Source organism: Labeo rohita, chromosome 4, assembly GCF_022985175.1.
Source record: "Labeo rohita strain BAU-BD-2019 chromosome 4, IGBB_LRoh.1.0, whole genome shotgun sequence".
In the NCBI taxonomy this organism is placed as follows: Eukaryota; Metazoa; Chordata; class Actinopteri; order Cypriniformes; family Cyprinidae; genus Labeo; species Labeo rohita.
Window position 1 is genome coordinate 24908625 of NC_066872.1, and position 16725 is coordinate 24925349.

The 16725-nt window shown below is 34.9% G+C and overlaps 1 protein-coding gene across 1 annotated transcript; it reads left to right on the plus strand.

Moving 5' to 3' along the window:
* The first annotated feature begins 350 nt into the window (after nucleotides 1–350).
* On the plus strand, nucleotides 351–14715 carry tmem110l (transmembrane protein 110, like). The gene is made up of 8 exons (XM_051107499.1): nucleotides 351–786; nucleotides 5515–5563; nucleotides 5657–5752; nucleotides 5842–5963; nucleotides 7547–7659; nucleotides 8357–8440; nucleotides 8526–8654; nucleotides 11946–14715. The coding sequence occupies exons 1-8, from the start codon at nucleotides 642–644 to the stop codon at nucleotides 12045–12047; spliced, it is 840 nt and encodes a 279-aa protein (XP_050963456.1). The 5' UTR covers nucleotides 351–641; the 3' UTR covers nucleotides 12048–14715.
* The last annotated feature ends 2010 nt before the right edge of the window (nucleotides 14716–16725 follow it).

Below are 16725 nucleotides of genomic sequence, written 5' to 3' on the forward strand. Positions count from 1 at the left end.
AAGAGGTCCATCAATAACATCTTTTTTTAAAAAAACTTTGGTTTAAAATGCATGTGGTGATTTTTATCACAATAAAGAGAAATAATAAAGACTATATGTCTAGGGAAAATGTTTTTCTTACATTCTGCAGGTAAGTCAACTTTTGAAAACTGAGGTTTTTCTTTCTTTTTTTTTTCTTAGAAAATATTTAGCAGAATTAAAAACAAAAAACAAAAAAACATCTGATTTCATTGTATTCCGTATAATAAAATTAAAATATAAAGAGTAGCTTGTCCTGGTGTGTGCATGCACATCAGCACATGAGTGTCAGGGGGACAAAGGGCTGCGGGAGATTTCAGCAGCAGGAGGTGACGTCAGCAAGCCGCTTTCTCCCTTGTTGACTCAATAACAAGAAAGAAAGAAGGGAAGAAAGTGACCTGAGAGAAATGCTTTACCTTATGCAACATCTCTTAATTTCAACACGACTTCAACAGCTCCAGTGTTATAGCCTATATGCGGTTTCGGTTCGAACGGTCTGTTTTACAAATTTCTTTGTCTTCTGGCCGGTGAAGTTAAACGGAAAATCTGTTTAAGTCGTTTCCGCGAGGATTTCTGTTCCAAAAAGGATCTTATGACTTCACGTTTGATTTTTACACGTAAACATGGTTGTTTTTTGGAAGAGCAGCACTAATATGAGTGATTTGGTGAGTCCGGAGTATCAGGGTTGCGTGGACGGATCTCTGATGGACGGATTCAGTGTTTTTATTCAGGGTCTGTTGGCTGTTCTGGCTTTCAGCACTTTAATGCGTAAGTTATTTTCGCTTTTTAAACCAAACCGCAATTTTTTTTTTCCCGACTACGGATATGATATAGCACGTGGCTTGGGGTTTGTTTGTTTACAGGCTTTTTAGCTATTGTGGTATATGGAGGTACAATGCTACAGTGATGTGTGAAATGGCGCTTTGAGTTGTGGTATTGGTACTAAATTATTAGCATATTTATATACTATGGTATTTACATAGTACTCACAAATAAGTACAAAATATTTAATTAATGAACATGTATGAAACATTAATACGTAAGTGCTTTCAGCACGTGTTTACTCTTTAGTGCACACTGTAAAGTAAATGACAGCTGTAGTAGTTACTTGCACTTGACCTTTAAAATGGCATTTGTTGATGTACTCGGGTTTAATCTCTCATAATATTTAAACAAAAACTGACACGTATTTAGGTTGGGGAAAAAAACAATGAAACTGAAAAAAAAAAAAAATGAGCAAAATGTCTTGTATTGTTTTTGTTTTTTTCTTCCTGGTGCGTTTCATGCTTTTATTCTTCTCATTGTGTGCTAATTCAAGTTCTGAAATCTTGAGCAATAAGGAAACTTAATGACTTTTAATCAGTAACGCCACACATTATCTTGTCATTCTGTGACCTAAATAAACAAAACCTTGACTGCACACACACCTCTCTACACATAAATGTGGGCCATATGAAATGGTTTTCTTTCAATCAATCTTTATACCATTTTTTTGACCTGTTGGTAGTCTGTGGTGTTGAGATGATGGTGACTAGCATATATTACTGCACCTGGTAACAAATCATATTTGCAGTTCAAATGGTGTTGGAAAACAGGAAAATATTAGGGTATTTTAAAATGCTGATTTTTAGAGCTGGAAGTGTCATGGAGGTTAAAATCTAATAAATAAATAAAAAATATTTTATAAAAAAAAAAATATTTAGTAATGACAAACTACTGGAAAAATCATAGATATTATTTGGCAAAAAAAGTTCCTTGTTAATTTCTTAATTGTGGACTCCAGACTTTGTCACTCGAAGCAAACATGAATTACACCCCATTTTGCTTCCGTAATGTTGTGTATTTCCGAGTGCAACAGGATATTTAGTGAGAAAACACGTAGGCTGATTGTATCAACTGGGAATTGATTGGATCATGACCAAACCAGAGTTTGCAAAAACAATGGCTAAAGATCTGTTTGCTTCCTGATTGACATTATCCAGTATCTAAGAGATGTCAGCCGAAAATGAGAAAGATTAAGTTTTTGCTTTCTTTTTCTGTTGCGAAATTTACATGGGGATGGCTTTCATCCATCTGAAATTGCTATTGAAATGACTGGATTTTGCCTGCAAAAATATGCAAAAACAACTAAATCTGACTGCAAATGAAAGAAAAAGACCACTTCCAGAACAAAAAATTACACATAATGTACTCACCCCCTTGTCATCCAAGATGTTCATGTCTTTCTTGTAAAGAAATTATGCTTTTGAAGAAAACATTTGAGCATTTTTCTCCATATAGTGGACTTCTATGGTGCCCTGAGCTTCAAACGATCCCTTATCTAGCAAAACGATTGGTTATCTACGGTCTTATCTAGCAAAACGATTGGTTATTTTCATAAAAATAATGAATTTATATACTTTTTAATGTCAAACGCTTGTCTTGTTTTGCTCTTCCTGACCTGTTTTTTTCCCGGTTCATGACAGTTAGGATATGTCGAAAAACTCCCATCTCATGTTCTCCCTCAACTTCAAAATCGTCCTACACTGTAAAAAACAATTTGTTGAGTCAACTTAAAATAATTTGTCAAACCTGGCTGCCTTAAAATTTTAAGTTCAGTCAACTCAAAAAAAGTTTATTCAACTTGAAATGTTAAATTATACCAAATGACAACTTTTGAGTTATTTCAACTTAAAATTTGAAGGCAGCTGGGTTACTTACCCATCTGTTAAGCTTAGCAAACACAAATATCTAAGTTGTTACTCAGTACAACTTAACATTTCAAGTTGAATAAACTTATTTTAGTTGACTGAACTTAAAATTTTAAGGCAGCAGGGTAACAAATTATATTAAGCTGACTCAACAAATTGTTTTTTATTTTTTACAGTGTATATCGTCGCTGTTTTACCTTTTTTGTTAAGGGTGTTTGATCTTCTTTGCATGTTCACTTTGCAAAGACTGGGTCGGTACTTCTGCAGTGATGTAGGATGATTTTGAAATAATTTTTGAAGTTGAGGGAGAAAATACGGTCTGAGTTTTTCGACATACCCTAACTGTTTTGAGCTAGAATACACAGAGTTCAGGCAGAGCAAGACAAGACGAGCGTTTGAGATTAAAAGGTATTTAAATTGTATTTTTTTATGGAAATAACTGATTGTTTTGCTAGATAAGACCCTTCTTTTTTGGCTGGGATCGTTTACAACCACATTTGGGATTGTTTGAAGCCGCATTTAAACTGCATTTTGGAAGTTCAAACTCGGGGGACCATATCAGTCCATTATATGGAGAAAAATCCTGAAATGTTTTCCTCAAAAAACAATTTCCTTGCGACTGAAGAAAGAAAGACATGAACATCTTGGATGACAAGGGGGTGAGTACATTATCTGTAAATTGTTGTTCTGAAAGTGGACTTCTCCTTAAAGAAATTATCATTGTACTTTCCAACATAAACTGTTGTCCTATTATGTACGAGTATTACTCAAAGATAAGATTGTTTAGCTGTGTGATAAGTAACACATGATAACAGCATTGACTCCTGCAGCTCATGTGATGCTCAGATCCCAAACTCAAGCTACAGCATATTTTCTCTTTCCAGCTGGAGGGTTCGAGTCATGTGACCTTCTTTCAAGTTTGAACCCTAAGGTCCAGAGTTGTTTCTTTCCCAATATCTAACCATGTCATGTGGTCATTCAGCCCAAAGATACAGAGCAAGCAAACTGTCATTTTTCCAAGAATGTTATTTACTTAGGTGTTAGATGTAGTCATTACAACCTTGAGTAACTTGTTCCACATTTGGGGTACGGACTTGTGGTTGTGGATGTGGCTTGGTGAGGAAAAGTTATGTTTCTAAGCATTCAGAATCTTGATTTTTAACATGTTCAATGATAAAACAGGTGAAAAAAAGCCAATTTAAAGAAAATTATGATAGAAACGGACTAATAGTTGTGTCCCAGAGTGATGGCAATTTCAGGCCTCTCACAAATTCTGTTTCTAATTCTTACTTCCTAAAAGCAGCTTTTTTTTTTTTTTTTTTTTTTTTTTTTTTTTTTTTGCACCAAATAACCCCCAAAAACATGGTAAATGATCTCTAACCTTTCTAGAGTTATACATTACCATGGATCTGTGCTGTTTCTGTTGATCATTAAACTTTTTGCTGTGTATAGAGGAAAAAATATCCTAATCATTATTTATTATCAGAGGACTGGTATTTTACTTTTCTAATAAGAAGTTTGGTTTAGGTTACATTTGCAGGAAAGACAAAAAATATTGCTAAAAACAAAACTGAGAGAAGTTTCTACTGTCAACGCTCTGCTTATGCTTTGTTTTTACTGTATGCACTTCCTCTTTGTTATTTTGGCCACTTCCTGGCTTCTTTTTGGCTGCTTATCTTTGTTGACGTCATCACTGTTGGTTTCCTCAGACATTCAGTAATCATCCTGCTTCTGTTTGGCTGATGATTACAGACTAACCGTTTACATATTTGAAAAACATCCAGATATGTCTTTCAGCTTCTGTTATAGCGGGCTACTTTGACACAGAGTTTCGGTATTAAATGCAATTATTCTCTCCCTTGAGAGTGCTTGTTTTGATGTACAACAGTGATAACATGATTTCATTTCTGTTTTTCCCCCCCTCCAACGTCTTTGATTCAATTTTGACGCATGTGCGTTATATTATTATAAAGGCAATGGTGGGGCATTTAGGTCTAACAGAACTTTATCTTGAGTTCACAAGTTTTGGAATTTACATTTTTAATATTCAGCATCATTTTTTAAAGTTTTTAATGAGGCTGAAGTATCTAAACCTCATTTAATTTATTATTTTTTTTATTTATTTTTTGCTTATTTTTACTCTTATTTATCCTTTGTTTGACATATATCTGAAATAGGACACAACCCTCTTATTATTTTTAAACAACTTTTAACTTTTAAACTTTTATACAATTTTAAACCTGTAAAACATATTTTTGTGAAATGTTTCGCTTAAAGTGTGCATGCACTATATATTTTTTTAAAAATAAATGACCATTTTGTCTCATTTTGTCCCTTGATTGCAAAAACCGATGTTTTCTGTTTATCTTATGTAATTTAACAATGGATATTAATCATAATTAATACTTTTATTCAGTAAGGATACATTAAATTGATCAAAAGTGACAGTAAATACATTTAAAATGTTGTAAAAGATTTGTATTTTAAATAAATGCTGTTCTTTCGAACTTTGTTCATCAAAGAATACTGAAAAATGTATGTATCACAAAAAGTATAGAAATATTTTAGATATTGTTGATAATAGGAAATGCTTCTTGCATATTTCTGAAGGATCATGTGACACTGAAGGCAGGAGTAATGATGCTGAAAATTCAACTTTGCATTACAAGAATAAATTATATTTTAAATATGTTAAATAGAAAACAGTTATTTTAAATTGTAAAAATATTTCAAAACATTATTATTTGTATTAAAAAAAAAAAACTCTTACCTATAAAATAATGTCTTTTTATCTTTGTCTTCACAGTGAAGAGGTTCCGTGAACCTGTCGGAATAAGAAGACCTTGGAGGATCTGGTAATAGTATTAAGCATTAGTCACAAATTATGGAAAAATACTAAAATAATAGCACAAAAGAGCAAACTCTCCTTCTTTTTTTATTCTCTCCAGGTGCTTTGATACATCCAAGCAGGCCATTGGGGCTCTTTTTATGCATTTTGCCAATATTTTCTTGTCCACACTCACCAACGAAGATCCCTGTTCTCTGTGAGTCAGTTATTATCCTGATTATTTGCCAAGTTTATTGCTTTAGCCTGGCATTAAACTAACCAAATAGCCCTTTTCTGTTTGTACAGATATCTGTTGAACTTCCTGTTGGATGCCACATTGGGAATGCTGGTGATCTGGATGGGGGTGAAGGTTGTTTCCATGATAGTGGAACATAAACAGCTAACATTGCTGATGTTTGGAGAATATGGTGAGTTACATTGCTGAAAGCTGGGTTTTAATGGGTGAACTGAGGAAAAGATGTCACAGTGCTGTCATAAGGACCACAGAAATGTAAACAAAAAATTCAAAGCAAATGAGAAACCGATGCATCTGTTTGAGCTGTTTATTACCACCAGAGGGCGGTGTATGATATATTTTTCAAATATGTTTGGGTAGTTTCCCCACACTTGCTTTTTCACTCTAAGGGATTCCCTTGGTAAAACAACATAAAAAAAAAAAACTAAAATTACACACACACATTCATACGCGTGCACATGCACTCAGAACAGATGGAAAACGCCCACCCTTTCACATGATTTTGGCTAAACTATTGTTCATGACTGTTTTTCTGCTTAGATCAGTTTTTGAATCCCTGTTTTGACTGTGCGCCATGTCCAATTTGTCATAATTTTTTTAAGGCTGATTACTTAAAAGTGCTCAAATGCTAAAATCAGTGATACTATAGTAAAAAATACCAGCACTTTGTTTTTCCCCGTATTCATTGGAGTTAATTCAAATTATTTCCTAAGATGTTTTTTATACATATGGAAGAACATGAGTGGCATATAAACAAATGAATAAATCTTTCATAAAAAGCACCAATATATTTGCCAATCTGTCTTTTAATATATATATATATATATATATATATATATAAGTATATGTATGTATGTTTATTGAAATATACACTACCTGTAAAAAGTTTTTGAACAGTAAGATTTTTAATGTTTTTTTAAAGACTCTTTTGCTCACCAAGCCTGCATTTATTTGATTTACAGCAAAAACAATACATTTTTAAAATATTTTGACTTTTTAAAAATAACTGTTTTCAAATTTTAATATATTTTCAAATGTAATTTATTCCTGTGATTTCAAAGCTGAATTTTCAGCATCATTACTCCAGTCACATGATCCTTCAGAAATCATTCTAATATTCTGATTTGCTGCTCAAAAAATTCTTCTTATTATTATTATTATTATGTTAAAAACAGCTGAGTAGATTTTTTTTCTGGTTTCTTTGATGAAAAGAAAGTTCAGAAGAAGCATTTATCTAAAACAGAAATCTTTTGACGATCGAATGATGCTGAAAATTGAGCTTTGTTCACAGAAATAAATTGCATTTTAAATATATACAAAAAGAAAACACTTACTTGAAATAGTAAAAATATTTTAAAATTGTTCTGTTTTTGTTGTTGTTTTGGATCAAATAAATGCAGGCTTGGTGAAAAAAATCGTACTGTTCAAAAACTTTTGACTGGTAGTGAATATTTATTTATTTTATAGGCGTATTTCATGGGTCATTTATTTACTAAAACATTAACAGGTTCATTTATTTATTAAATACATGTATTCATTTATATATATTTATTGACACATTTCAGGAAATAAATATATACATTTTTATTTAATGAAAGATCCCAGGACCCTGCCTTATACTATACTATTATTTTTATAATTTTTTTTTTTTTTTGTTGCCTACTGATCCGTTAGCAGCTACATAGCAGTAGTGTGAAGCACTTTAGAAAATGTAATATATGGTAGTAATTTTGAATGTCTTTTTCTGTCTTTTAGGTGATCCTCCTCGGGTAGCGGCCTGGCTGGCTCAGTGCTCAGTGTATTTACTCATTGTTACTCTGGAGAAAAGTGTGGTCACTCTGGTGCTGCTCATTCCTGGGTGGACCAATGTAAGCATTCACACACGCAAACTTTCTGTTATTGTTACACAGACTCACCCCACTTACATCATTTCCCTTTACAAAATGTAATAATACCACTCTGGGATGGATAGAACTAGAAGCGTCTCTGATCCAAATTGTAGTTTAGTTTGATTTTGAGCAATATATAAATTTTAATTGGAAAGGTTTGCTTATTTTTTTTATTGTTTTGGATATTTTCCTATCTAATGTAATGACATTCTTAAGGATGATCGTTGAATGTTTTCAGTGCTTGTGTGAAAACATAAATCTGTCCAATTTGTATTTTTTCTTCCTTCTCTGTTTATGAATCAACATAAATAGACAAATTACTATTTGTACTGAAGCACGTCCTATTATGGAAGAATTGAATGAGGACAGTGACTACAGAGATAATATTTCATCTGGATTAGTGTGGGAATAATGAGTAGATTATCTGTGCATGATTTCCTCAATAGACATTTTAATTTCAGAGAAAATCTATAAATCTATAAAGCTAAAAGGTACATCTTTGTACCTTATTTAGCCCTAAATGGTGCACATTAGTGCTTTAAAAGTACATATTAGTACCTAAAGTGTGCCTGTTACAACATTTTAAAAGCTGTGTATAAATTATTATAAGTGTTGTTATTTATTAGATGGATATGCATTTTTTGAAGAGTTGATCACTGGTTTGTTTGTTTTATAGCTGGAGGAGGTGGTGCTGGACTACATCCCAAACCCACAGCTGGAGTTGGCCATCGTCATGCTGATTGTGCCTTTCATTGTCAACGTGAGTCATTCAAGATTCATGCATTCTATCTATCTATCTTTATGTAATATAATGGCACTTATTTCTGTAAAAATATTTGTTCCAGTCTATAATGTTCTGGGTGGTGGACAGTTTAACAATGCGGAAATATAAGAAAATGACATCTGTGGAGGGCTCACGTGACTGTCCAAAGCAAGTAGAGGTGTTGCCAAATGAGAGCCATGATGAAGCTGAGGTGAGAATATTCATATTCATCTCAATAAATGCATATTTCATTTGTAAAAAGAAAACACAGTTTTGACCAAAATTGTAATGTTTATGTAGTAGTGAATTATATATCTGAAATCATTAAATGGATCGTTCATCTTTAAATCAAAATTCTGTCATTAATTTCTCACCTTCATATCATTCCAAACCCGTAAGACCTTCATTCATCTTCGGAACACAAATTAAGATATTTCTGATGAAATCCGAGAGCTGTCTGACCCTCCGTAGACAGCTACCAGATTAGGGGGCCTCAACATTCTCTTGCACCCGCCAGAGCATGGGCATTTGGGCCAAGTATCTCACACATTAGCCCCTGCAACTTATGGAGAACCGTCAGTTCCCATAGTAGGGATTTTATGGTAGCTTCACCCCCGGCCAGGGGTGAGGGCGCTCGGGCAAGGCATCCATCTATACCCCTGGAGTTCAGTTTCCGTTACCAGAAAAGGGGTGGCACTTCAGCCTGGAGTCACCTTCTCCAGGGTGAGGGTATGTGGGCGAGTCGTCCCTTCCAACAGCCCTTCGTTCTAATTTGTGGATCTCACGTCCAAGAAAAACGTGATTGCTGAAATCATGATTGGCCGTAAAAAGGCCTTTGCCCAGCCGACCCTCCTCCAGGGTCTTTGCCTGGTCCCCACCCTGCCCGTGGCACCCCGCCTGGTGTACCCCGGCACCTCACGGAGGGTGGCCATTTCGCCCAAGTCCCCTATTCACACTTAGTAATTTTTTCCAGCCCAAATTCCTCCAGAGTCCCCACCCTCCGGAGCCTCCGACCCCCGCCACTGGTCACCACCGGAACTGAACCTTGACTCGCCTCACCCCAGCTAGGGTGAGGGTACGCAGGCCTGCGGCTTTTCGAAACGGCCCCTGCTTGCTCAGTCTGTGTTTTTTTTTGCCAAGCCCTCAAAACCCAAATCGATAAAATTATGCCCTCACCTACAGAACCCACCTCATTACTCACCTTCATGTTTTTCAAAACCCATACGACCTTTGTTCATTTTCAGAACATAAATTAAGATGTTTTTGATGAAATCCGAGAGCTCTCTGACCATAGACAGCTACCAGAGTAGGGGGCCTTAACTCTCTTTTGCTCCCACCAGAGTGAGGGCGTTCGGGCTAGGTATCTCTCACATTAGCCCCTGCAACTTATGGAGAACTGTCAGTTTCTAGAGTAGGGGGTTTTACAGTAGCTTTACCCCCTGGCCAGGGGTGAGAGCGCTCATGCAAGGCGTCACCCCCACCAGGGTGAGGGTATGTGGGCAAGCCATACTTCTCAACAGCTGCTCGTTTCAATTTGGGGATCTCACTTCCAAGAAAAAAATTTGATTGCTCAAATTGTGACGGCCCGTAAAAAGGCCCTGCTCCAGGGATGTAGGCCGGTCCTCACCGTGCCCGGGGACAAGGCACCCCACCCGGTATACCCTGGTGCCTTGCAGTTGGTGGATGTTTCGCCCAAGTCCCCTTCTCACACTTAGTCATTTTTTCCGACCCAAATTCCTCCGCCCCCCTGGAGCATCTGACCCCCGCCCCTGGTCACCTCTGGAACCTAGCTTTGATGTGCCTCACCTCAGCCAGGGTGAGGGTACGTAGGCCTGCGACCTCTCAAAATGGCCCCTGCCTGCCCGGTCGTGTTTTTTGCCAAGCGCCCAAAAGTCGATGAAATTACGCCCTCACCTAAATGATCCACCTCCAGGGTCATGGCCTGATCTCCGTCGTCCCCTGGGACGAGGCACCTCACCCTGTATACTGGTACATCCATGAATTTACGTGTTGGCCAAAATTGTGACGGCAAAAACGCCCTCGCCTGACCAACCCTCCTCCAGGGTCAAGGCCCAATCCCTGCTGTAACCCCTGCCGTAGCATTACGGTTGAGCCATTGATGTCACATGGACTATTTTAATGATGTTCTTACTACCTTTCTGGGCCTTGAATGTATCAGTTGCACTGCTGACCCTTTAATAGTCACATTAAGTAGAAATGCAGTAAGAAGAAATACCCATTTTCTTGTTTTAGGATTTGAAGTGAAGTGTGTAATTTCTGTGGAACTAAAGAGAATTGCGAAAGCTTTCGCAATCTGTGCAATCCCCAGGATGTTTCTTTATACTGGGTTCAACAAATCAGTGTTGAGATCCAGGAACAAATGAGTCTGCAAAAATTGCTTTACTCGATCCTAGTGACCCTGTTCGCTATATCTGTTCCTCAAAACATTTCATCCTAGTTTGGATGAATTCAGTGGTTCTCAGCTGGTTAGTCTAGTAGAAGGGAAAGCAAGGCTAATGCAAATAATAAAATGCAGTTAACCATATAATTGTGAATAGTTAGAATGCCATGGATTACCAAATTTTTCAGCAGAGTATTGACACATTTTATGTTATTGACCCCAAAAAGCATGTACCCATTTAAACTCAGTTCCACTTTTGTGGAAATTTATCATCACTTTGTAGAAAATGTCTAAATTAGACAGAATACAGATGTGTATCTGTATCACATCCTCATAAAAAATACACAAAAAAAGATGATGTATGACCCAGACTACATAAGTCTGGGCATGTCAAGAGCATGAAACCATCAAAATTCAGCGTTATTTTCCCCATTAGCTTGGCTTTATTCTTGCATATGATTTCAAATGAAATCTGCCAGCTGAAATGAATGTTTTGTTTCTGGAGTTGTGTATGAATAGTTTGATTGTGTGTTTGTGTATTGTATTCTTCCTCTTGAATGGTGGGATTGTGCTATATGAATGTGATTACAGGACTGATATTTTTTTAAATATTTTCGTCATTTGACCAAAGAACTTTCCAAAGGCCGGTGACCTCTACGGTCGAATGTTCTCCATTTGTTGAGCAATAGGGGGTCTTTCCCATCTCTTTTACTTTGTTTTTCTCTTATCATTTTTTATTTTTTTTCTCATCTCTCTTTCCATCACTCCTCCAGTTTTGGAAGTGTGCCAGCTGCTCACAAATCATCCATTTGTTCAGTGGCAACAGTGACATTTGGAACATGTTTCCATAAGCTCATGCTATAGAGAATGAATCCAAATCTCTGGAAAAGTGTGTTTGATGAGTGCCGATATGAACGAGGACATATAAAACTAGTCTAGTGTCAATCTTGTGGATAATCTGTGTGTCTGGGCTTGTGGTTTTATAGTCAGAATTACGCAACTGTAAAGTGATACAACTCGCATGAATTGGGAAAACAATCATGTGTAAAATCCTAACAGGCTCTTCAGCTGATCTCAAACTGTGTTTATATGTTTGTGTAGGTGCTGCTAAAGGAAGATGAAGATGATGCTACAGTGTGTTCAGAACAGGAAGAGCACGTCTCAACAGAAGAGGTGTTAATACGAGTCTGTATGGAAGTTTAAAACACACTTTGAAAGTATACTTGTCAGAATTTCTTAAACGCTATATCCCTGTTCCTAAACCTAGTGAGCTGTCTGTTGTTTACTTCCTACATAGGCAGCTACCTTCCAAATTGAAAAGGAAACTCATAAGTGACTGATTTGAAACACTCTAATTAGGTTTCAACTAACACACAAACAGAACTTTTTATGTTAAGTGCACACTTTTTTATTTTTTTGATACTTTTTAGTATTGAATGATATATATTTTATATATTTAGCATCATATCATTGTAGGAGAGTGCCAATGATGCTTAAATGGAGCTTTTCATGAAAAGTACATTTTGGAGAGAAGATTTAAAATGAATTCCAGTTGGGGTTTACATGACCCCATTTTTATCTAACATCAATTTCGTTGAATAACAGTGCTTCTCGCTGGGTGACAAGCTCTTGTAATATGCGAATAACATTTTGAAAATGACATCTAATCAATATAATCTATAATCTTTTTAAATCTAAGTATTTTGTACAGTATCCGTTCACATTTACAGGTCACCTGGTGTATGTAAAACAAACATGATCATTCTTTAATGTACTATAACCTCCAAGAAACACCTCATACATGGCCGCTCTGAAGAAGAAGGGGCTTTCCTTGCCAATAACGCTTGGATAACCCCTTATTTACATTGCACGCATTTGTTGGGCATTGCGACTCTGACATGTCCACCAGAGCTTAACGTGGCCGCTCTAGTCAATGCTTGCGTTTACACTGCGGCAAGTTTCAGAAGCGTCCCAGAAGCAGCTCTCTGCATTGCTTCGCTAAAGATATACCCCTACGTCTCCTTTAATTAAAATTAATAGATACAGTGGCGATATACATAAACCTACCAACATCCGCCATACTTATTGCAAAAGGCAATAATTAACGTTTTATTCACATAGCATCGGTTAATGGAAACGTCATTTTACAATAGTTTTTAATGTCGAAAAACTCCCATCTCATGTTCTCCCTCAACTTCAAAATCATCCTTTATCACTGTTTTACCTTTTTTGTTAAAGGGTGTTTGATCTTCTTTGCATGTTCTCTTTGCAAAGACTGGTTCAGTACTTCTGCAGCGATGCAGGATGATTTTGAAATGATTTTTGAAGTTGAGGGAGAAAATACGATTGGAGTTTTTCGACATACCCTAACTTTCATGAACCGGAAAAAAAACTGTTCAGGCAGAGTAAGACAAGACGAGTGTTTGACGTTAAAAATGTTTTAAATAGTTTTTTTTTTAAAATGAAAATAACAGTTTTGCTAGAGAAGACCCTTCTTCCTCGGCTGGGATCGTTTACAACCATATTTGGGATCGTTTAAAGCCACATTTAAACTGCATTTTAGAAGTTCAAACTCGGGGCACCATATCAGTCCATTATATGGAGAAAAATCCTGAAATGTTTTCCTCAAAAAATGTTGGATGACAAGGGGGTGAGTACATTATCTGTACATTTTTGTTCTGGAAGTGGACTTCCCCTTTAACGTTCTATTTTTCATTACCATAAAAATATGTTTCCAGGACTTTCTGATAACAATTGTTAGAGAGAAAAATGCTGTCTAGGTAGGCAGCTCACTAGATTTTGAAGCAGCTGTGAAACTGAAAACACAGTAGCATAATGTGATTTCTCATTCTATACGTCATGTAAAACGGTGTTTTTCTCATTGTGTTATAATTATTATGCATGCAGCTTATATTAAAATGTTAGCTCATATTAATTGAGATACTACATGGATTATTTGTGCTTTTAAAAATTCATATTCATATCAGGCTGTTAGAATTAGCAAATCAATCATGTGATTTGACGCATTACAGCATTTAAGTTATATAGTTGGATTTCTACATTTCTATAAACTTTAACCTAAAACATTAATGTTGGAAAAAAAAAAAAATCTTTCAGGTCCATGTTATTTGTCAGAAAGAAAAAGAGTTGAATGGCAACAGTGCAATTTTTATGAAATACTTTAAAATTACGTTGTAGGATGTTTGTATATATGTTTGTAAGTTAATGTATAAGCAGTTTAAGATAATTATTAGCATACGAGTTATTAAAGGGAAACATTATCCTCCCTCCATGTCCTTTGGGGTTCATACTTCTAAGAAGTTAATTAAAAGAAAGAGAGAAACAGAGAGATGAGAGGAGGCCTAGTGTTTCTCCTGATTACAGACATTCAGACTTTTAATTTGTAGTTTAAATGGCTCATGTCACTACCTTTGATGAACACCTGTAAATACACTACAATCATGTTTCCAGCTCTGATGCATGCTAGAATATTTCATATCTGAAAGACAGACTCGACAAAAAGATGTTACGTAAAAAGATTTGTAAATATTCAGTATTACGTGAAAGACCAGATGGCCTTTGTGTTTAAACATTGTACAGTGTTGAGGTTTTTTTTATGATTGTTTTTGTACTTTTACAAATGAAACATCATGCTGTAGGTCTGAATAACAATTGATATAACTAATGTATAAAATGCATGATGTAAAGTAACTGTAAACTTTGGAAATTCAGCTAAGTTATATTGATTTTTACAAAATTGTAGCAATGGCAGCACGCACATGCTGTTTCTTTAACATGAAGAAACATCTCATTTTGAAAATGTTGAAATTTTATTGAAAACTAATAAACTATATTTCAAGTGTCCTGTGAAGTGGTATAAAAAAACTGATTGTAATAAGTTTAATTCCTAGCAGAAGGATGTCACTTAGAGTTAGATGTGTATATTTTTAAAGCAGTAAAGCACTTAATTTGAACCGTAGGGTCATTTTGTGGATAAACCACATTTTTTCGCTATCAGTAAGTAGGGTCACGTCTCCAGAGCTTTTATGTGAAGTATATTAATAACCACAGCCAACAAAGTCCTGTGTGACAAAGGGGCTCTAAGAGGTACGCAAACTTAGGTAAGAACACCTGGAAGGGGTGGGTCTTGAAACCATTTGACCCCAGTCTGATGACAGGGGCGAAACGGGTCACACTCAACCAGGCATTAGTCAGTTAGAACTTCAGAAATAACACCACTCTCAGAAAAAGGTACAAAAGCTGTCACTGAGGCAGTACTCTTTCAAAAGGTGCACTTTTGTACCTTATTTACTCCTAAAGGGTGCATTTTAGTACCTAAATGGTAAATATTGGTACCTTTCGAAAGAGTACTTTGACCGCTTTTGTACCTTTAGTTCTGAGAATACATTTGTGCTGTTGTGGTTTGTTTAACATTAACATTTTTTCTCCTTGCTAATAATAATTACAATAATTACAAACTTTTCAAAAAAAGTATTTCTTTAATGAATTATTTGTTTAGACAACAGCATATTTTAATTATTAAAAAAAAACAAAAAAACACTACCACTACACTACCAGTCAAAAGTTTTTGAACAGTAAGATTTTTTTTTTTTTTTTTTTTTAAGAATTCTCTTCCACTCACCAAGCCTGCATTTATTTGGTCCAAAATACAACAAAAGCAGTAATATTGTGAAATATTATTACTATATAAAATAACAGCTTTCTATTTGAATATAGTTTAAAATGTAATTTATTCCTGTGATAAAAGCTAAATTTTCAGTATCATTACTCCAGTCTTTAATGTCACATTTTTCTTCAGAAATCATTCTAATATGCTGACTTGCTGTTCAAGAAACATTATTATTATTTAAAACAGTTGAGTGCATTTTTCAACTTCTTTGATATACGTATGATATCCAAAGATCAGCATTTATCTGAAATAAAAAGATTTTGTAATATTATACACTATATCATTCAAAGGATTACAGTCAGTGTAATTATAGAAATTAATACTTTTATTTAGCAAGGGTGCTTTAAATTGCTTTCAGGTGATGAAAAAGACATTAAGAATGTTACAAAAGATTTCTGTTTCAGATAAATACTGTTCTTCTGAACTTTCTATTCATCAAAGAAACCTGAAAAAATTCTACTCAGTTGATTTCAACATAATAATCATAAATGTTTTTTTTTTGAGTAGTAAATCAAAATATTAGAATGATTTCTGAAGGATCATGTGACTGGAGTAATGATGCTAAAATTTCAGCTTTGAAATCACAGGAATAAATACATTTTAAAATGTGTTTAATAGAAAGCAGTTATTTTAAATAGTAAAAATATTTTTAAATTGTGCTGTTTTTGCTGTATTTTGCAGGCTTGGTAAGCAGAAGAGACTTAAAACTAAAAATCTTGATTAGTGGTGTAGGCTTTTAAAAACTTTTAGGAATGTATCATTGAACTTTAATAAACATCTGTAACTTTCATAAATCAAAAGTAAGGATACATCAGCAAAATTCTCTCTGATAATGTAAGTCAATGATTATTTCTTTATGGTCAATAACCAATAAATTAGAGATCCAATGACCAATAACAGGTACTGTACCCATATTTAATACATCCCTTACATTATTTTTTTATTTTTTAAATGTTACTTTATTTACTAAACTGAAGCAGAATCAAATCTTTATTGGTATCATAGTTTTATTGGTTATTGGTTTGTTATCTGTGTTTTTTTTTCCTTTTTGGTTGATGTTGAATGAATAGTGGTCAATATATTTATAAATCTCTATCTCTAAAATATATACACTCCTAATAATGGGTATTCTTTTAATGTTACTTATTTCTTTAACTGATATCTATCTATCTATCTATCTATCTCTGATTG